The sequence below is a fragment of the Medicago sativa genome, chromosome 5 (assembly GCF_051527215.1).
Source record: "Medicago sativa cultivar Bolivia chromosome 5, Bolivia_mono, whole genome shotgun sequence".
Classification (NCBI taxonomy): Eukaryota; Viridiplantae; Streptophyta; class Magnoliopsida; order Fabales; family Fabaceae; genus Medicago; species Medicago sativa.
In genome coordinates, this window is record NC_140753.1 from 58,575,484 (window position 1) to 58,598,265 (window position 22,782).

A 22,782-nucleotide genomic window follows, 5' to 3' on the forward strand; every position below is an offset into this window, starting at 1 on the left:
ATTTATTTATCGTAAATGTGATGTTTTTGTTCTACATGTTTATTTATATGCTCATGATGAAATGCTCATGATGAAGAGAAATGCGTGGTCTAAATATTTTCTCTTAGCCGCTCATTGTTGTGTTTAATTTGTTTTTGATTGAATTGATTTTAATTAAAAATGAGTTTAAGATAAAATGATTTATGTTTGAAATCGAATACGGGAAAGTGAGATAAATTTTTAACTTGAGTTTAAAAAAATTATATTAAACAACAATACCAACTTAATTGATAAATGAAATCAAACAACAACTACATTAACTTCATAATAATATTACATTTGATCCAAAACATTACACTTATTCATCATAATCAAACAAAATTACAACTCAAACAATTATTCAACAAAATTTTATTTTATACTACAAATGAATTTTAATATTAGATGATAATAAATCATAAAATAAAATATCTTAAACATGTTACGTTAAACCATACCAATATAAAAATATAATTCAATTATTAGATTAAAATAAATAATATAATGAAATACGTAATATATGTTACATTAAAATATGTCAATATATCAACATATTATATAATAAACTACCTTAAACATGTTACTTTAAAACATATCAAAGTTGTAACATATATAAAGTAGCTACAAAGTTGTTCATTTCACTCACTCAAGCAATCTCTTTATAAACAACCATTTTCTTAACTCTCCGGCAATTAACAATGGCATAATTGAAATTCTTCTTCATTTTGTTCAAACACCTCCCATTTTCAATGTAGAGAATGACGATTATGATTGAATTTAAGAGTATTTGTTCTTGGTTGAACAATGGCACAATGACACAAACTATGATTATAACTTATTACGTCACAAAGTTTAAGTTTTATTAAGTTACAAAACACTAACTTCTAATAACTTTACAAGGTCTTCATAACTTTGATTCATGATGTCAAACAAAAACAATTTTGAGTTTCATTAATTCACACATAATATGTTAATCAAGTTTTAGACATTTTACATATTATATTTTGTCAAGTTCTAAAATCACTATTACACTTTTTTATCAAGTTTTAGTCAATTTAAATAATATATATTGTTTGTCTTCTTTTGTTACCAATTTTGAGTTTTAACATTAAAATTTGGCTTAATACATACGCAGGTCCCTTAACTTATTTTTTCTTCTCACTTCAGTCCCTTAACTTTTAAATGTGTCAATTTGGTCCTGTAAGTCCTTTTCCGTTTACCCATTTGATCCTTTCTGTTAACTTTTTAAAAAAAAACGTTAAGTCTGCACAGTAATGTATTAAAAAATTAAAAAAATTAAAAAAATCAGAAAAAAATAAAAATTAAAAGAAAAGGAAAATGGAAGAGGCGTGACATTCATCAAACCCATATCATTCCTTCAAACCTTCATCATTCCTTCAAAACCCCGAAATCCATAACTCATCCAACCCAATCAAACTCACTGATCCCATCACCGCCGTTCCAACCCAACGCCACCACCGACGACTGTTACAGACCGACTCCATCTCTTTCGTTTCTCCTGAATTTCACGCGACAGCTTTTCCACCTTTGGACCCACCGACGATGTCGACGGAGACCGTGCAATCTGTTTCGAATTTGGGGATTCTTTTGGGGTTGGGTTGGATTTTAAGATCTATTGGTATGAATTTTGTTTGGGTTGTGGTTGAAGATGATTTTTTGGGATTTTTTCATAAAGCTTGTTGTTGTTGTAGTACTGGAAATGGAAAGGGTGTGGCTGCCATATGATTGGGTTGCTGCAAACTTGAGGGTGAAAGTGTGAAAATGAGTGGATTTGAGAATGAGGTGAAAAAAAACAGAGAGGAGGTTAAAGTTTGAGAAACAACTAAGATTGATTGGATTTGAGAAGATGAAATTTGATGATGTGCAAAATTGGGAATTTCCCTTTATTGGGTCATACCCTTTTGTTTCTATGGCTTTTGGTTCTGTTCTATCTTTTGGCTAATACAGCTTCTGAGTATTTTTGTCCTTCTCTTGATAATCTCTCCAAAGTTTTGAGGCTTTCACCAACTATTGCTGGTGTCACTCTTCTCTCTCTGGGTAATGGCGCTAATGATGTTTTTGCCACACTTGTTTCTTTCAAAGGTAATGGGACACAAGGCATTGGATTCAACACTGTTCTTGGTGGTGCTTCCTTTATTTCATGTGTTGTTGTGGGAATTATAAGTATTTCAGTTAGACATAGAGAGATTCGTGTTCAAAAATCTGCTTTGATAAGAGATGTTTGTTTTCTTCTGTTTGTTCTTGTTTGTTTGTTCAGTGTCTTCATCAATGGTGAAATCAATGTTGTTGTGGCAGTTGGTTTTTGTTTGATGTATGTGGTTTATGTTGCTATTGTTAAACAAACCCAGAAAATGTCACACCTCTTCCATTTTCTTTTTCTTTTAATTTTTATTTTTTTTCTGATTTTTTTAATTTTTTTTAATTTTTTAATACATTACTGTGCAGACTTAACGTTTTTTTTTAAAAGTTAACAGAAAGGATCAAATGGGTAAACGGAAGAGGACTTACAGGACCAAATTGACACATTTAAAAGTTAAGGGACTGAAGTGAGAAGAAAAAATAAGTTAAGGGACCTGCGTATGTATTAAGCCTTAAAATTTTATAAATACCAAAATTAACCAAAATTTTGAGTTCAATTAAGTGTCTTAAGAAGAACTTATTTAAACTAGCTTCAGCAACTTTATAATGATATTAAACAAAAATACTAACTTAATCGATACATGAAATCAAACAACAACAACAACTACATTAACTTCGTAATAGTATTACATTTGATCCAAAACATTACACTTATTCATAATAATCAAACTAAATTATAACTCAAACAATTGTTCAGCAAAATTTTATTCCATACTACAAATGAAATTTTAATATTAGATTATAATAAATCATAAAATAAAATATTTTAAACATGTTACGTCAAAATATACGAATATAAGAATATAATTCAATTATTAGATTAAAATAAATGATATAATGAAATACATTATATATGTTACATTAAAATATGTCAACATGTCAGCATAATTCAATTATTAGATTGTAACAGATTATATATTAAAATACCTTAAACATGTTACATTAAAACATACCAAAAGTTATGTTGGTATAAACATTGAAGAAATCAAAACTCATGAAATTCGTGAGCAGCAATCATGTTGCTTATATTTTCCAATCAATACAATTAATTGACGTACCTATTTCCACAATTTCATCCTAAAATTCATGAGCATCAATCATTGATTGAACATGCAAAACAAAAAGATTTTAGTATAGGAGGAAGCAATATCATTTAAGATTAAAGGAACATAATATAGTGGTTATAGAATCTGAAAATGAACATGGATATGGAATCCCAAAACGAAAATTGATCTAGAGTTCTTACCTCTAGCGTTCCTATGGATGGCAACAAAACTCATACCTGTAATTACCCGCCCGAATCAAACCCAATTTGACGAGTTTTCCCCATTTTCACAGGGTTTGGGTATGAGTTTGAGTGTTCCCCGATTTCAAAATATGGGTATGGGACGGGTAACGAGTATATATGCACCCACCCCGAACCCATACCCAAACCTGTCCCGAATGCAGAAAAATACTTTATGTTGATAGGCCATGTTATTTTGTTTGATAATTGCTGTGTTATAAAAATTATAACTGATATTTAAAGGACCAACTAAATCAACCAGTCTAACAAATGCTAAAGTGAGCATATTGCTGGATAATGCATTACAACATTTTTTTAGGGTTTGCAAAAAAACTTCTATTTTTTATTAATAAAAATTATTCAATGCAGGGACGGGGATGAGGCGGAGATACCCGAACCCGTCGGAGATGGGAATGAGGTTCAATTTCTCATCCATGTTGGGTATGAATAGGGTAACGGGTAAGAATATGACAATTGGGTATGGGGACGAGGATTGTAAAACCCGTTCCCACCCCGCCCCATTGTCGTGCCTAGGCGCTGCGATGCGCGTAGCTTTTTCATTCTTTTTCGTCGAACCACCGGTGGTGAAACATAAGAGGAAAGGTGGTTGCGCAAAGAGAGTGGTAACAAGTCAAAGTTTAAGTGCTTTAACTGTAACATGATGGGTCACTTCAAGAAGATTTGTCCGGAGATCAATGTTAACTCCGCACATATTGTCTATGAGGGTTATGAGGATGCATGTGCTTTGGGGGTCTGTTGTTGGGAGGATGAAGAAGGTGATGTTTCTCACCTTGGGAATGATGCCTTGTAGAGCAGTGGTCGTCGTGAGAGACGTTAAACACTCAACATCAACCTGGAGAGGCGGTGGTAAGAATACTCATGGTCAGTCTGAAGAGGCGGAGGTAAGAATACATGTGATCTACCTTTGAGGTGGAGTTTTAAGGTGGAAGACATAGTGGGATGTATGCATTTAGAAGTTGAGGTAGAAAGCTCAGCTTGAGGTGGAGTTGAACACACCGAAAATGGTACGACTATGGAGGACCTTGGGTGCTATGCTCTAGTTGTGAGCAAGGGAATTCTTCATGAAGACGGAAGGCATTCATGAGGTTGAAGAATGTATAGCATGGCATGTGGGATTACCCAAAAAGACTAAGGGTAATTGGAAGCAAGCGAATCTTCAGGAGGACAAATTTGATCACTCCGGGGGCTGAAGAGGTATGGTGTAGACTTGTGGAACTACCTAAAATTCCTAGTGTAGTTGGATGCAAGGAACTTCAAGAAGGCGGATGGCATTTCGATGGTCGAAGAGGTTAAGGTGTAGGCTTGTGGAACTACCTAAAATTCCTAGCGTATTTGGATGCAAAAATCTTCAAGAAGGCGGAAGGCATTCCGATGGTTGACGAGGTTGGGTAGAAACTGTGGAGCCACATGGTGTAGTAGGAAGCAAGAGAAAGAGCATCAAGGTGGTTGATGGTTAAATTGGCATCATCACTTATTTAGAGTCAAGGTGGAGATTGTTGAGAAATGAATCAAAATTTGAGGATCAGAAATCTGGAAAAATTGAGCCTCGATTAAGAGAAATCGAGCCACGATTTTGGGAGTTTTCCTTCTGGAAAAATCGAGCCACAATTTGCAGAAATCGAGCCTCAATTTTGCGCTAATGCATAAAAATAAAACGTATTTTTATGCGTGAGATTTGTTCCAATTTTTGAGGGATGCTTTTACTATAAATATAGACTTTGTATCATATGAAACCTTGAGAGAGAGGGAGCTGAAAACAAGGGTTTAGAAACAAACAACAAACTAGGGTTTTAGAGAGATTTCTCTAAGCTGGAGACACTAGGGTTGTGAGTAATTCACCTTGGAAAACACTATTAGGATTGAATCTCTTGGTCATGGGAAGAGATTGAGACTTTGGGTAGAATTAGGTTTGAAGACTTATTCTTGTAACCCTTTTATATCTCTTTTGTAAAGTTACTCATCATTATAGTGGAACGGAGAGCTGCTTTTTCCCCAGACTAGGTTTGTATTGGATCGAACTGGGTAAACAAATTTCATGTGTTCTCTCTTTCTTTCTCTCGCTGTTTTTCTACTTTTGCTTGTGTTTATAATTGTTCCCACGTTGATATTTGTTGCTTGATTAATTTGCTCCACACATTATGTCTTTTATTGGTGTGATTTTTCAAGAAATTCACAACAATTGGAGCCCACTGTGGGGCAAGGATCAAACGATAATCGTGTACCATGGGTTCGAAGTAGGATATTGAGAAATTTACCAGAGATAATGATTTTAGGTTATGGAAGGTAAAGATGGAAGTGGTTTCAATACAACAAATGTGTGAGAAAGCTTTGAAGGGTGAATGTGCGTTACCGGTCACCATGTCACGAACGGAGAAGATCGAGATGGTGGACAAGGCCAGGAGTGCCATTGTCTTGTGCCTTGAGGATAAAGTTTTGAGAGATGTAGCGAAGGAACCAACCGCGGCATCCATGTGGTCAAATATGGAGTCTTTATATATGTCAAAGTATTTGGCTCATCGGCAATTCCTAAAGCAACAACTCTACTCATCCAAGATGGTGGAGTCAAAGGCCATCATGGAGAAACTTACGGAGTTCAACAAAATCCTTGATGACTTGGAGAATATTGAGGTGCATCTTGAGTATGAAGATAAAGTTATACTCTTGTTGTGTGCTCTACCGTGATCTTTTGAATCTTTCAAAGATACCATGCTCTATGGCAAAGAAGGCACTATTACCTTGGAAGAAGTTCAAGCGGCTTTGAGAACCAAGGAGTTGATCAAGTCCAAGGACTAGAGAGCTGATGAAAACGGTGAAGGCCTAAGTGTTTCAAGAGGGAATGGTGGAGGTAGGGGTAACCGGGGAAAGAGTGGTAACAAGTCAAAGTTTAAGTGCTTTAACTGTAACAAGATGGGTCACTTCAAGAAGGATTGTTCGGATATCAATGGTACCTCTGCACAAATTTTCTCTGAGGGTTATGAGGATGTAGGTGTTTTGGTGGTGTGTTGTTGGGAGGATGAAGAAGTTGATGTTTCTCACCTTAGGAATGATGTCTTGTAGAGCGGTGGTCGTCTGGAGAGACGTTAAACACTCAACATCAACCTGGAGAGGTGGTGGTAAGAATACTCATGGTCAGTCTGAAGATGCGGAGGTAAGAATACATGTGAGCTACCTTTGAGGTGGAGTTTCAAGGTGGAAGACATAGTGGGATGTACGCATTTGGAAGTTGAGGTAGAAAACTCAGCTTGAGGTGGAGTTGAACACACCGAAAATGGTACGACTATGGAGGACCTTGGTTGATATTTTCTAGTTGTGAGCAAGGGAATTCTTCATGAAGACAGAAGACATTCCGGAGGTTGAATGTATATCATGGCTTGTGGGATTACCCTAAAAGACCAAGGGTAATTGGAAGCAAGTGAATCTTCAGTAGGACAGATTTCATCACTCTGGGGGGCTGAAGAGGTATGGTGTAGAATTGTGGAACTACCTAAAATTCCTAGTGTAGTTGGATGCAAGGATCTTCGAGAAGGCGGATGGCATTCTGATAAATGAAGAGCTTAAGGTGTAGACTTGTGGAACTACCTAAAATTCCCAGCGTAGTTGGATGCAAGAATCTTCAAGAAGGCGGAAGGCATTCCGATGGTTGACGAGGTTGGGTGGAAACTTGTGGAGCCACATGGTGTAGTGGGAAACAAGGGAAAGTGCAACAAGGTGGTTGATGGTTAAATTGGCATCATCACTTACTTAGAGTAGGGGTGGAGATTGTTGAGAATTGACTCAAAATTTGAGGATCAGAAATCTGGAAAAATCGAGACTCGATTTGGAGAAATCAAGCCACGAATTTGGGTGCAGTTTTGGGAGTTTTGCTTCTGGAAAAATCAAGCCACGATTTGCAGAAATCGAACCTCGATTTCGTGCTGATGCATAAAAATAAAATGTATTTTTATGCGTGAGATTTGTTCCAATTTTTGAGCGATTCTTTTACTATAAATATAGACCTTGTATCAGATGAATTCTTCAGAGAGTGGGGGTTGAAAACAAGGGTTTAGAAACAAACAACAAACTAGGGTTTTAGAGAGATTTCTCTAAGCGGAAGACACTAGGGTTGTGAGTGATTCACCTTGGGAAACACTGTTAGGATTGAGTCTCTTGGTCACGGGAAGAGATTGGGACTTTGGGTAGAATTAGGTTTGAAGACTTATTCTTGTAACCCTCTGATATCTCTTTTGTAAAGTTACTCATCATTATAGTGAAACGGAGAGCTGCTCTCTCCCCCAGACTAGGTCATTATTGGACCGAACTGAGTAAACAAATTTCGTGTGTTCTCTCTTTCTTTCTCTCGCTGTTTTTCTACTTTTGCTTGTGTTTATAATTGTTCCCACATTGATATTGGTTGCTTGATTAATTTGCTCCACACATCAAGTATTTTATTGGTGTGATTTTTCAACGAATTCACAATAGAAGGTAGTAGTCTAGTTAAGATTTTTGAGATAGATGAACAATAAACTTATATGTTATGATAAAATAAATAACTACAATTCAAAAAACTACCTCAATTATGATAATTTTGAAGATAAAAACATGTCAAAGATGTTGAATACAACACAACATACAAAAACTTAAGCAATAAACAAAAACTCAAAACACTAAACACAATGAACATGTGAATTCATGTATAAGTCTATCAACAGAACTACAATCCTTAACCTCTTGTTCGCCAAAACTCTTAGAAAAACTTGTTCTCAAGATTGAGCTCCAACTGTAGGCATGGTAGTAATTGCAAAGTGCCTAGAGTGAGCAAAGTCTATTTTTTTTTCCACTAGAAGACAACCACCATGTTAGAGTGTCTTATGTAGAGCAAAGTTTGTGAAAGAGACAATAAAAGGGTCAATGTAGCCAGGGCCGCTTGATGTTTGTTTTTAGAGGTCTTATATTGTCTTCATATATACTAGAGGAATGACAATCTTGTGTTTGTCAAGTTTAGTTTTGCTCCATTTACTATCCTCCATTTATTGTTTATTGATGAGATAGACACAAGAAATAAATTAGTGATTAAAAATGTTATTACAAGTTTAAAAGTGTTTATTTATTATATGCGCAGGGAGTTGTAGAACTAGATTAAATTAGGAATCATGTCCTAAACATATTAATTGAAGATAAATTATTAGATAAACATGGTTTACCTAAGCTGTCAAAAGGCCTAGATTAGAGAGACCAGTTTCTTTCCTCTTAACTTCATCAATCATGGCTTCATCTTCTTCAGATGATAACCAGTTGTAAGGAAGCTGGATTTTAGGCTCAAAATTTTTGTTGCTCTCTTCTACATTATCAATAACCAGTTAAGGACAATCTTTTCTTAGATCCTTATTTCCTAGTGGTGTCCATTCGGATCCCTCTACGACTTTCTTTGTTAGATGGACTTCCAGTAAAAAGGCCGACATTAAAGAGATCGGTTTCTTTCCCCTTGGCTCCGTCCTTCTCGAATTTATCTTCAACAGAAACAAACCAATTGTAAGGAAGTTGGATTCTGCTACTCTCAAACATTGCTTTGCTTTTTCTGTTTTCAGTGGTTACACAATGCAACCCTCATTCCTTCATAATCAAACCTTGGCGGGCTTTAAATGTGATTTGTGCTCCTGTATTCAAAAAATGGCAGTGTTCCCGAGAGATAAAGATTGTCCAAAGATAATGACTGCCATCAAGGTATTCCGTTCCAAATTAAGTGGCATATTGAGGCGTTCCTCCGTGTGTTCACTCTCAAAAGAAAGATAAAAAGGATGCGGCGTTGGTGAGGAAAGTGGTTGATGGGGAGAATCAGACATTTCAGAATGATTACTCACCTCAAATACTATCCAAAAAACAAAGCTGAGCCAGTCGACATACATATCAAACTCCTTTATCCTTATTATTGAATCCCCATTACATTTGTAATCAAACTCATGAAGAAAATAACTCTGATAACAAGAATAATGTCAAATCCACATCAGAAGTGGTGAGGTTCCTGAAACACATACAAGTATCTTAACTGTGAAACTGGAGAGAGGGGGAAGGTAAGGTAGGCAGAATACGCACCTCAACTAGTCTTTCTATCCATTCAAATGGTACCTCTGTGAATACCGTCGACTTAGGACAATCAAAAATATATATTCCAGATCTATGATCACGGGATACGGACGCTGTTCTAAAATATCTTCCCACCGAATCTGATGGACCATTTCTCGTTGGGAGCTCAGGCAAATGTCCAAGACTATGACAGTGAGACAAGTTTAAATATGCTTGATGGTAAAGCCTCTTGATGGAATAGGGAATTGTAATAAAGTTATTTCCTTGTAGATTTAGTCTTTCTAAACACCTTTTTTTTTTTTGAAGAATAAGAAGCTAAACTAGTCCATCCAAACTGAGGAATGCACATGCCATAACTCACTCTATAATCCCGTGCAATAACAGTTTGGCAAATAGAAGCTGACGACAAACATAACGTTTCGGTTTTTATTTCCTTCCCACTAACCGACTTCAGCACACACATCCTCTACATACACTCATTAATTCTACAATTTTTTCCATTAACACTTGTTCTTTTTCCAGTGATATTCTTGATCTTTCAATTCAGTAATTTAACGCTTTCTCACTCAATGGTTGCTAATAAAAATTTAGAATACAACATTTTGGTTACTCTCTTTTATTCCGTTCTTGTTCTTCTTCTCTACCTGCATCTTTCTTTGTTACTCTTTTCTCATTAATTGGTTTTTATTCATTTCATTTTGGTATTTTGAGTTTGTGACTTTTATGTTTCCACAACAGATGTATTAGCAAGAAATGCTTGCTTGTCTTTTGATTATAAAATAGAAACAGAGATATGTTTGTCATTGGATTGTAAAGTTTTCCAAATATATGCAAGTTTTACATAAAACTGGAGAGCATTCCCTTCTCATTGTTGGTTTAAAGAGCTTTTTCCTTTCAAAAGGATTGTATAATATAATTACTATGAAATTTCATTCGCTTGATTCCTCAGCCTAAGTACACAAACCAAAAAGTTTAAGCGCAAACTTAAACATGAACATATATTTCAAGTAGAAAAAAATGAAATACAAACAATTGAAATAAAAACCACATCAATTTTCAAATAGAAAGATAGTACAAATACTTTCAATATAAAATTGTCAAAGCTGCAACATTCATAATTACAAGATGGTTTATTAATTTATCATATGCTTCGTAATCATAAATATGATAATGGGTGATTGACAAACCACTTTTTATTATTCAAGATAAAATGATCCTAATAATTGAGAACAAAAAACAACTAATGATTTATTCCTCCACTTTTCTTATAGATTATTATCTCGGAATATGCTTTTTCCACACCGTCAAGTTCCTCAATCATCTGTGTTCTTAAATCAAAGACTAGTTTTCCATCTCCTGCTTTGAAGAATATATCACCATTACTCCCTGCTCCAATAGGATATGTAAAAAGGTCGGACAAAGGTCCAATAATAAAGAGTTTAGTCCATGATTCGCTCACACCAAGTTCACCTAAAACTGATATGTGAAAGGTGGTCGTGTCTTCATACCAAGAGATCAAAGCAATGGAACCATTTAACATCACCAATTGTTTACTCACATCCTCAAAATCAAAATTGGGATCTATGTCTGTCGGTATTTCTAAGGGCGTGAATGTTGTAAAAAACACATGATTGCTCAAGTCAAATGACACCATGTAATGTTGAGCATTATTTCTAGACAACCAATGACATATTCCATCTGTGTACAATAAACCATGAAAACAATATGGAGGTATATCGACATGAAGTTCTTCCCAAGTGTTACATCTTAGACTATAAATCTCCCATACACGAGCATAAGATATTGTTGCACATCTTCCTTCGACAGGTTGAGACGAAAAAGATCTTCGTCTTCTAGTGGAAAAAAATGTATACACCTAATAATCTTATAGTCATCTCTAACATGGTCATAACCAAATCCATGAAGAGTAATGTAAGGATCCCGATAAGGTGGCATAGAGACCATAGAACTGGAAGGAACGACATTCAATTCATTGGTACTTGGATTCCACAATACAAGTTCATTGGGTGCTCCGTAGAGACAAAGAGTTCCGTTAGCAGATCCAGACTCTAAAATATAAAGGACTGGGTCCTCCACTTGAAATGGATTTGGCACATGGAATTTGAGTCTATTCTCAAACCTCTCACCAGAAAGTGAATGGATATAGCATTTAAGAGGTCTCTCTACAATCTCTTGTAGGATGAGTGTTGTATCATCATAGTAAGAGTGAGGAATAGATATGAAATTCGTGCGGAACATGGTGATGAAATAAGAGTTATCAAATAAGAGAGACCATGTTTTCTTTACACATCCAAAACGCTTTAAAGATTTTCATGGAAGTTTTGATAGAATGAATAATGCAAGATCTTCCGGTATGTGGTTACTAACCTTTTTTTCACCTAATGGCTTGGCCATCGTGCGGCGAGAAAGCAAAGCAAAAAGGAGAAGGCAGTATGAGAGAGAGAGAGAGAGAGAGAGAGAGAGAGAGAGAGAGAGAGAGATCGAGCTGACTTACCACCAAGTTGTCGTCGATATGAAGAGGATGGATGAATGATGGGTTCAATACGAGGATTGTTAATTCCGAAGGGGGAGGAAAGATTATGGAAGGCACCGAAAAGGAGAAGGGAGTAGGGGTTCGATATGACTTACGGAATACTACTTGTAGGGGAGCAATATTTGACAAAGAATACTTAATTGAGAAGTAAGTCTTCTGTTTTTTAACCCTAATTTCTTAACGATGAAATTTTTAACTCCTTAACTTCAATTGAACTATTTTTAGCTCCATAGTTTTACTCGTTTTTATGGTTTCATGATTCCCTATGCAAATATAATAGTTAAATATAATAACCTTAATACTTTACTCAGGCCGGACCTTTGGGGTGTGCAAACAGCTCAATGAAGCTAGACCTCCCCAAAATGTGGGCATTAAAAAAAAAATTATAGCTCAATAGTACTACCAAGTGTTAGGTGAGTGTTTTTTGGAGGGTGGTTTGAGGTTCCTCATGTATACGGTAGTGATTTTTATCTTTGGGTGTACACCAAACATACGGCACCTTGTATTTATCTTTTAAAAAATTTAAATAGAACATTGTTCTTACATCTTTATTTTATTATGGACCTCTTTTCACTTACAGAAACAAGCCTCCGAATTCATAGGAACGGCCATGTACTTACTTATTCCTGACATCCCAACCTGCTGATTCAGCCAAAGAGGTCATGGGCTCATGGCATTCTTCCATCAAGCAACAACTACAATTCATTTAGATACAGCATAAAGTAGCATACAAAATAAACCATGAGGAAAAATAGAAACAACCCATTTTACAAAAATTGGAAACGAACAAAAATTTACAAAATTAAGTGATGAATCACTAGCAATCGAAAAGGAAAATCAAAAGTAACAATTCAAATAAAGTAGGAGTTTAGATGATGAAAAAAGGGCATGAATTGAATTAACAGTGAATGTAATTCGTGTTGTAGGGTTAAAATTTTCACCTTTCAAGTGGATTCTGGTGCTGCTTGGAAAAGCTTCTTATTCGGTTGAAGTTTCGGATCCTATGTTTCCAACTTAATCTTTAGTTAATTAATTATTATCCGGTTAATTGTTGAAATTGACATTTGGAGTCTGAAAAATAACCCTGTGAAATAAATTAAAAAAAACACATATTCTAACCATGGATCTTGAAATTCTTATTATTTATTACCCTATAATATACTCGAAGTCCAAAACGCGACCTTGCATTTTTACATGATTTTTTTTTATGCATGTTTAGGATGTTAAAATATGATTTTACAAAAAAAATATAGAATTTTTCGACTATGGGACAAATTAGTTATAAATTTTATAAAGCGCTAAAAACTCACGAAACAAATAAGCTCAAAATTCATTTTTTAGGTCGAGATTTCCGTTGTTTTTTTTTGTCAAAAAGCAATGGAAATCTCGACCTAAAAAATGAATTTTGAGCTTATTGTTTGCAGAGACATCTATAAAAATACATGAAAATGATTTGCAAAGTTTCATAGCATTTCGAAGCCGTTTTGATTTATTTTTATTTATCAACCAAAGCATGCAAAATTGCAAAAATATATTGCAATTTTGTTCCGAGTAAGCGTATACTCATGAGTCAAATTCCATTTCCTAGTTTTATAGGCATGGTTAAAACATTCACCATGAAATTTTAGAGTTTTTATACGAGAGACGAATTAATTATAAATTGTTTAAGAAATTCATAATTATGGGGAATAAAAATTCATAATTAATCCTTCCGTAGTCGAAAAAATCTATGTTTTTGTGTAAAGCCGTATTTTTACATCCTAAACATGCCCGAAAAAAATCATGAAAAAAATCAAACTTTAGGTCATTTTTTTGGACTACGCATATATTATATGGTCAAATATAAGAAGAAACTCAAATTACAAGGTTAGAATATGTGTTTTTTATTTTACATGGACATTTTGTTAGACATCGCACATAATACATGGTCATTTTTAATAATTAACTCATTATTATCAATTTAGTTTCCAAGTTATAGAGAACTTGTTCATTTTAGGCTTAAACGTCATATTTTGGCATTGGCTATCCTTTTTCTTTGACATTCATCTCTGCACTTTGTAAAACTTTTGTCATTGGTCCTTCTATTAAGTCCAAGTAAAAAAAAAAAAAAAAAAACTACCAGTGTGCCACATGGACCAATCATTCCATGCCTCATGGCACACTAAAGACGAAAAATTATTCCAACTTTTTTATTATTATTTTATTCATTATTTTTTTACTTAAAAATATTTGATATTGGTTCTTGCACTTTGATATTGGTCCCTCAACCTTTTTTAAAAAAAAAAAAAACTTTCAATGATAATATTATGTTTTATTATTATTTTGTTCATTATTTTTATTGAGAATAATTATAAAATAAAATAAATCTTTTTAAATCCTTTTTAAAATAAATCCTCCTCTTTAAATCCTCATTTTTATAAAATCTCTAAATATAATCTCTAAATTATTGAATGTCAAAATCATTTTTATTTTAATATGTAACAAACGGTTTGTACGAGATTTGTTATAACTTAAAAAAAATCATTTTAAAAAACATTGTATCTGTTTGATATAGTTTTTGAAAATACCAGGATCAACAAAAAATATAAAAACAGCTTCAAATAAAAAGAGATTAGAGTAACTTTTTAAAAAATATAATTTTTAGAGGGAGAGAAAATAAGTATAAAAAAATGTGAATTTTGGTCAAGTAGGCTCAACATCAACGGATCACGGATTATGAAGAAAAAAATGGTCTTTTGTCTCAAAATTTGGGATAAATGTTTCATATAAGATTTATCCCATACTTACCGACAAAATAAATAAAATTGCTCACGGATTATGAAGGAAAAAAAAAATGTTATATGCACCGAAAAAAATAAGAAAAGAATTAAACATAAATCTGATGTTAATGATAAAAAGACAAAATACATTTCCTTAGAGGGTTAATAGTCACTTTGGTCCCTGAAATTGTAATGAGTAGTCAAAATAGTCCTTCAATGTATCAAAACTTCAAAGTAGTCCCTGATTGTGCATTTTGTTAGTCAAAATAGTCCTTAATGTTAAAATATTTCATTAATATTGTCAGATTAGTCCTCCAATATACTTACTTATTGTCATATTAGTCCTTATAAGTACATGTTTATTGTCATTTTAGTCCCTATATGAAAAGAGTTATTGTGAACATTTAGAGGTTATTTTAGTGTCAAGGACTATTTTGACTAACATAATGCACAATCAAGGACTATTTTGAAATTTTGATACAATGAAGGACTAAAATGACTAATCATTACATATTCAGAGACTAAAGTGACTATTACCCCTTTCCTTAGAATTTTCTTAAACAACACAAACACCCTCTCTAATTTTATAAACACACGAATCTTCCCTTAATGTATTTATTTTATCACAAAATTAATGCAAATAGACTATCTAAAATATAGAGAAAATATAAATATTTCAGTCAACTACATATAAATGTTTGGATACAACTATATAACATAGATTTTTTTTCTCAAAATTATCTTGTCAAAAAATAAATAAAAATGTTCCTAGTATCCTTTTTTTGACGAATTCTATTAGGCTCAACACCAACAGCTCACGGATTATGTAAGTACAAGAAAAATTCAAAACTGCTGCAAATTAAAAACCATCATACGAGTGCAAGAAGAATTTAAAACTACTACAAATTGGAAGAAGGGAACCAATTAAACTTATTGTAATCAAGTTTGAAAAATGTATATGATGCTTACTAATAAGTTTGGGATATACAATCTTTCCAATTCTAGCTATAGCATCGCTTATTATTATTAGTTAACCATTACCATAAAGAAAAGTAGCTTGATCTAAACATCACATAAAATCTCCAAGCAATACCTTCTTGAACATGGATGAATAACTCCCTCTTGATCTTACATTTCCAAAACACACACTAGAGCTAGTAACATCGTAAAGATCTTCATTTTCTCCTTTCCTCGAGTGTATCATCGGAGAAGATGGCACTGAATATGATGTTGGCCGTGGTGAGGACATTGACAAAGATGACGACGATGATGATGAAGAATAGGAGATAAAAGTTGATGATGCCACCGGGGATGGATCAAGAACACAATCCTTTTTTGTAGTACGTTTGTGGAATAATGTTTGCAAAAAAAAGTTCCTTTTGGCTTTGGTTATTGGTTTTTTGTTTGCATTTTGGAAATAAGATGGTGGTGGGGTGAGAGGAGGGAGTGAATTTTGGTTTGATCTATGTTTAGGTGTACCTGGTTGAGATTCCCATACAAAGGGAATTGATGCAAATTTGTTTCCATGGTAATCTTCATTTGAGATATTGGATAATTGCCTTTGTAGTTGCTCATCTAAGCACATCATCTTCTTGTTCTCTTGTCTTTGTACAATTATGGGAGATGGCTTTTGGAGAAAGTTTGAAGGCTTTGTCATGTTTATTTGGTGGGGTTAGTTATTTAGCAAATTGAGAGTGTGTATTTATGTTATGATGTATATATAAGTAGTAGATTAAAATTTGTGTGAGACATGTTCAAAGGGTTTTGGTACAATGAAAGAGTGGTTTAAGACTTTTTTAAGTTCAAATGGGAATCTCTAACATTAGATTGGAATTAATTGGTAGTGGGTGCCTTTTGTTATTTTTAAGTGGTTTCCACATTCTAGTGGAGTTTTGTGATCGTTGAATTACGAAAGGGGAAGTCAACTATATCCAAATAATTAAATAGTGGTATTTTTATTTTTCTTATTCTTTCAAACGATGGTTTAAATTGAAACTAGCTTTTTTCTACAAGTACTTTTATTTTTACTTATTCTATAGGTACACATGTTAATATATTTATTTTTCACTAGGATTTAAACTGTTGTTTTACTCAACTCCAAAAGAAATCTACTGATAATAGTTATAATAAGTGAGCATAAAGTTTGATTGGAGTTAACGCTCATTGGTAAAAGAGATAATTTATTTAGAATAAAATATATTTTTGGTTTTTAATTGTAAATTAGCAAATATTTGTTTTTTTTTAACCCTGTGATTTTTAGAAAAAAGAGCATAATCAAATTCGGTTTTTCTCAAACGATTCGTGCTTGGATGAAACTCATTAACCATTTTTTAGTCAACAAATGTTTGTTTTATTCTTCTCTTTCAAAAAAAAAAATGTTTGTTTTATTATTTGTGAAATATTTTCTTAAATTTTTAACGCTAAAAATTTTAAAGCTAATGCTTTAATCCATGTAAAATGAAAGAATTTTGTTTTTGTCAAAAAAATTATTCGGTTCTGAAACTTCCCTAGCCTAGCTTTCATTTTGTGATGACAAAAAAATAAAGTTGTTTTTGGGATAAAAACATTTTTTTTTATAGAATGGGGATAAAAAACATTTTGTTGACAAGAAAAATATTTTTTTTAATAGTCGCATGTTACCGTCATATAATATAATGTGACCTTAAGATATTACACGACCTTTCGTTAAACACATGAGATCTTAATGAAAACGTCATAATGATAGAGATCAAAAATAATATTTAAACTTTTAAAGAGATGAAAACCGCAGAAAGTATTTACGGGAATCAAAACCAAACCATGTTTACAATATTTTATAGGAATAAAAAGAAAGAGATCTTAATGAAAACGTCATAATGATAGAGATCAAAAATAATATTTAAACTTTTAAAGAGATGAAAACCGCAGAAAGTATTTACGGGAATCAAAACCAAACCATGTTTACAATATTTTATAGGAATAAAAAGAAATCATGTTTAACACTAAAATCGTCATTTTCCAGTGAAGAAACGGAAAAGTGGAGAGACAAATACCTTATTCTTAGTTAAAAAATAAAGAAAAGAGGTGTGACAATGCTGGGATTTGGATGAGAGATGCGTAGCATTTTGTGTGTTTGATCAAGATTGAATGATCTATATTTTAAATCAATTGTTTTTAGTTTTTACATTTAAAAATTAATCTACAATTTGGATCAATTGACCTAAAAATTTGGATTGATTAAATCTATTGTTCGATCAAGATTGATTGACCTAAATATTTTTACATGTTTGACAAAGAGTGTGTTTGGTTCAGGATCAATTGACCTAAAAATTTGGATTGATTAAATCTATTGTTCGATCAAGATTGATTGACCTAAATATTTTTACATGTTTGACAAAGAGTGTGTTTGGTTCAGCTTTGGATAGAATTGATTCTGACAGAATTGATTTTGATTGAATTGATTCTGATAGAATTGATTTATGTTTGGATACAATAATGTAGAATTGATTAAATAGAATGGATGTTATTTGGATATATCTGATAAAAATTGCTTTTGAATGTATAATTACTAAAATGGATATAGTTAAATACAAATAAATGGACATAGTTGAATGTATATGTAGATCAATACTAAATATATGGACATTAATTTAAAATATATTTAAGCCATAGTTGAATGCATGATGGCAATATCACATAAATTAAAATTTTTATATCATAATTTAAAAATAATAAATATGAACATTAAACCAAATGTTTTTGACAAAATATTTGTTCTATGTATTTTATATTTTTTGATAAAATATATTTAAGTTAAATAATAATAGAGATGGTTGCCAAAAATTTGAACGGAAAATTGTAAAGAAAATCCAAAACTTGGTAACTCATGACCATAAATATTTTCTGGGGCTAATTTTTATTTATTGAAATCAGAAGCAGAAACTGAAGGTCCAACATGTTCTTTCAAAGAAGACTTCTAAATCTAGTGCACGGGGTGACACTAAATAAGGTTGGCTTCTATGGGTCACTCCAGTGTTGGTGTAGTTTGGCTAGACACTCTTCCTTTTGATTTAAGGCTTGATTTCTATAGGGATAGATGTGGACTTCCAAATTACAGATTACCTTGATCTGTTTTTTGGTTGCTTTTTATTGTTTCTTCTGTTTATTTTCAGTTTCATTTCTTTTTTGTTTTTTGAGGGTTTTGGTCTAGTCCCCCCTCCTTTTGTAATTATTTTTCCCCCTTTTTTTAATAAATTTTTTAGAGCGTGCCGGCATAGGATGGAGGTCTCTCGAGGTGCCAACCTAGTTGGGATGTCGATGATGCCTCTTGATGTCTGTCTACGTTCCTTGCTTATCAAAAAAAAAATTATTAAATTTTGTTCATCAAATTAAATACAAACCAAAAAGAATAATTGATAAAGGACAATAAAGAAAAATAATGGATTGTAATAATAAAAATATAAAATTTAATAGAGAATTGATTCTAATTAACTCAAAAGCTAGGAATTGTAGCTTCAACCAGAATTGCTTTTGGAGAAGAGAATTGCTTTTGTAAAGCGGAACCAAACATATGACAAATTGTTTTTTTCTTTCAATTTTGGGTTGTAGAAGTGATTATGGACTATGAAAAAGCTGAAACAAACAAGCACAAAGAAGCTACTCTAGTTTGTGGCACAAGCTCTCTTTACAAGTTTATTTTTGGACATAACATAGTCGATAGATAAAAAAAATCATAAGATCAATTAATTATAATAGTTGAAATTTAATTTGTTGTAAGTAAAAAGACTTTTAGATGGTCAACGGATCCTGACTCATATATAGGTTAGATGGTCAACGGATCCTGACTCATATATAGGTTAGGAAGAAAAACAGACAAATGAACATGTATGTGCATGTCTTACCACTAGTGCGTGTCAAAATTTATTTTTTCTTTTTATATTTCGTTGTTAGTATAAAAATATGATAATAAATTCTTTTTTATAATAAATCAACATTTTAATATGTTTAAATTAGTCCAGGGACCTATACATTTATAAATTGTAAATTAGTCCGGGAACCTATTTATATAATATGCAATGTTGATTAACTATAGACAAAAGAAAGTTTACATAAATACCTAATTGAAAAATATTAAATAGTTCAAAGACCTATTTGTGAGGGATTTGGGATTGAGGGTGACAGTTGGTTTGCGGAGAGCATTCAGATGAAAATAGGTAATGGTATTAAAACCTTTTTTCGGTCAGACTGTTGAGTGGGGGAGGCCCCTCTTCGAGAGAGGTTTAGGAGGCTTTTTGATTTATCAGTTCACAAGGATAAGATGGTGGCAGAAATGTTTTCCTTAAGTTGGGGGAAGGAGGGGAAGTTTGGGGGTGGCGGCGTCGATTGTTGGCTTGGGAGGAGGATCTAGTGGGGGAGTGTACATCTTTGCTTTTCAATGTTACTTTGTAGGATATTACTACAGATGTTTGGTAGTGGCTCCCTAATGTGGGTGATAGTTATAAGGTTCGTGGTGTGTATCAAATACTCATGAGGCAGGAGATGCATAGCTGCGATGAAGTTGTTGACGCAGTTTGGCATAAAAATGTTCCTTTGAAGGTTTCAATTTGTGTGTGGCGTCTTCTCCACAACAGGTGGTCTACAAAGGATAATTTGGTGTGTCACGATATCATTCCGTCTAATTCTCAATTGTGTGTGTTCGGACAATGAAACAATAGATCACCTCTTAATTCATTGTCCTACTTTCGGTATGCTATGACAACATGTCAAAACTTGGATTGGTTTGTATTCGGTGGATCCCCAACATATATTGGATCATTTTATTCAGCTTGCTTACTCTTCGGGAAGCTTCAAACCCCGTCGGTCGTTTTTGCAACTTACTTGGCTTTGCAGTGTTTATGTGCTTTGGAATGAAAGAAATCACAGATTGTCCTCTAATAAAGCTAAATCTATTATGCAACTTTTGGAAAGAGTCAAAATTACTTCTTTAAATTGGCTCTGAAAGTTAAAAATGTTTGTTTTCCTTTTGGTTACCATTTGTGGTGGCAACGATCTCTTGTATGTTTGAGCATTGGTTGACTGTATTTTTTTTTTTTTTTTGTAATTATTTTGAATACTTTGTTGTTACTTGTTCTGCTCTTCCTTGCACACCTTGTGCTAGAGATCTTCAAATTAATTAACCCTTGAAAATTATTTGAAAATTAGCATTCTATACATATCAAATGTTTTAGTTAAATTTCCCTCATTTATGCTTTTTTTGTTTGTTTGAATAGAGCAATAGAATTATTCATTCTTAAACTTTTTTGTACTATATTTTTAGATTTTAAAACTATTGGATTAACAGTATAAATATCTAATGAAAAGTTACCAGAATGAGAGTTTAAAATTTGGGTCAAATTTGAAATTTTAAAAGATTGAAGGCACAGTTTCAAAATATGAGAAAATGGGCATTTTTAAAATTTTATAAATTTAAGCACTAATCTGAAAATTTATAGGGACAAATTTACAACTTTTTTAGAAATCGATAGGCTCCAATTCGTATTTTTTGTAAATTTATAGGGATTAAGTTTCAAAATTTATATAATATAGAGACTAAGTTGAAAAATACAAAAAATAAATAGAGACTGCAGCGTAAAATTTGAAACATAAAGAAACCAATTTGCTTTATTTGAAAGAAACATAAGGAAATTTTTTGATAGTTACATTTTAAAGAGTACGGAAGAAAATTTAAATTCTTTATTTTTTAATGGCATTTGAAATTGCCTAGATTAGTTTTGACAAAATACTTCATAAATCTCTTCATTTTATAAATTCTCTTAATCTATCATTTAAATAATTAAATTTACATAAAAGAGTTTAAATCACCCTCTAAAACTGCATAACCTCAAAAAATCTTTCTTATGGAAACATATTGTAACTTGTAAGACATCGGATATATGTATCACATCTTTTAAATATCAAACATTTAGTTCATTCATAGTTAATGTGACATAATATACCTACACCTCCATTACGACCAATGGAAGCCTGGTGAATAGAAACTTTGTGAGGAGGTTCTTCGTCCTTTTATTACATAGAAGATACTCCAAGACTTTTGATACAAGAATATTCCAATATATTAGGATCTCACTCCCACTCCGCCATTCAACTGAATCAATGTTCTGTTATCACTTATGGGAGAGTCTGAGGGAGTGCCAAATCTACAACGCTGATCTTCACTCAAAACTTTAAGACATCAAATATACGAGTCACCTCTTATATATTCAAAAATACTTATCAACATAGGACTACCGCTCACACACATACCGTTGTGAGATAAATTAAGGACAACTTCGAATACCAATATAGTGAGTTCTTTCATTGTAATCAAGGTCTCATAGCGATACTATAGGATAACTAAGAAACAATGATATTAAAAAAAAAAAAAAAAAAAACTAAGAAACAAGGTAAAAAAATCAGGGTTAAACAAATGTGGTGATAGTTTTATAAATAATTAACGTATACTCTCTCTCTCTCTCTCTCTCTCTCTCTCTCTCTATATATATATATATATATATATATATATATATATATATATATATATATATATATATATATATATATATATATATTTGTCAACAATGGTCGAGAAGCTGCTGATATATCTTTGTCTAAAAGTTACAACATTTTGGGAAAGTTTTGTTACGCAAAAATTCAAATTTTCTCATGGCAATTAATTCTTAGGAGACTTTCAACTGATGGTAATTTTTTTTGGTGGTGTCCGGGGTTCGAACCTCGGACCTTGCATATATCATGCATTTATTTTTATCAACTGAGCTAAGCTCACGGGGACCAACTCATGACAATTTTAAGAAGGGAAGTGTTGTTGGAAGGGATAGCAACGAGTTGCGTGTGGTGTTTGAGTATATCCGAGAAGTTGAAGACCATGACAATTTTAAGAAGGGGAGTGT

At 32.8% G+C, this 22,782-nt stretch overlaps 1 protein-coding gene, 1 long non-coding RNA gene and 3 pseudogenes across 3 annotated transcripts; 1 reads left to right on the plus strand and 4 right to left on the minus strand.

Moving 5' to 3' along the window:
* Positions 1-1,581: 1,581 nt before the first annotated feature.
* LOC146923494 (cation/calcium exchanger 2 pseudogene) lies at positions 1,582-3,914 on the plus strand (annotated as a pseudogene).
* Positions 3,915-8,664: 4,750 nt separating this feature from the next.
* LOC146923495 (uncharacterized) lies at positions 8,665-10,007 on the minus strand (annotated as a pseudogene).
* Positions 10,008-10,597: 590 nt separating this feature from the next.
* On the minus strand, positions 10,598-12,377 carry LOC146923496 (putative F-box protein At3g16210; annotated as a pseudogene).
* Positions 12,378-12,553: 176 nt separating this feature from the next.
* On the minus strand, positions 12,554-13,128 carry LOC146923497 (uncharacterized). 2 transcript variants are annotated; one of them, XR_015010910.1, is made up of 2 exons: positions 13,040-13,128; positions 12,554-12,793 (listed from the first exon to the last, which is right to left on the minus strand). It is a non-coding gene; the product is annotated as an uncharacterized LOC146923497 (long non-coding RNA). The 2 variants fall into 2 exon arrangements; XR_015010911.1 differs by having other exon boundaries at positions 12,554-12,776; positions 13,040-13,117.
* A 2,607-nt stretch (positions 13,129-15,735) lies between these two features.
* LOC146923498 (uncharacterized) lies at positions 15,736-16,682 on the minus strand. Its single transcript, XM_085708654.1, has one exon. It carries the CDS (start codon positions 16,512-16,514, stop codon positions 15,927-15,929), a length of 588 nt encoding a protein of 195 aa, XP_085564780.1. The 5' UTR covers positions 16,515-16,682; the 3' UTR covers positions 15,736-15,926.
* Positions 16,683-22,782: the final 6,100 nt, after the last annotated feature.

Bases quoted from the DNA above. Each gene is read 5' to 3' on its own strand.
- LOC146923498 (XM_085708654.1), bottom strand. From the start codon at position 16,514: ATGACAAAGCCTTCAAACTTTCTCCAAAAGCCATCTCCCATAATTGTA.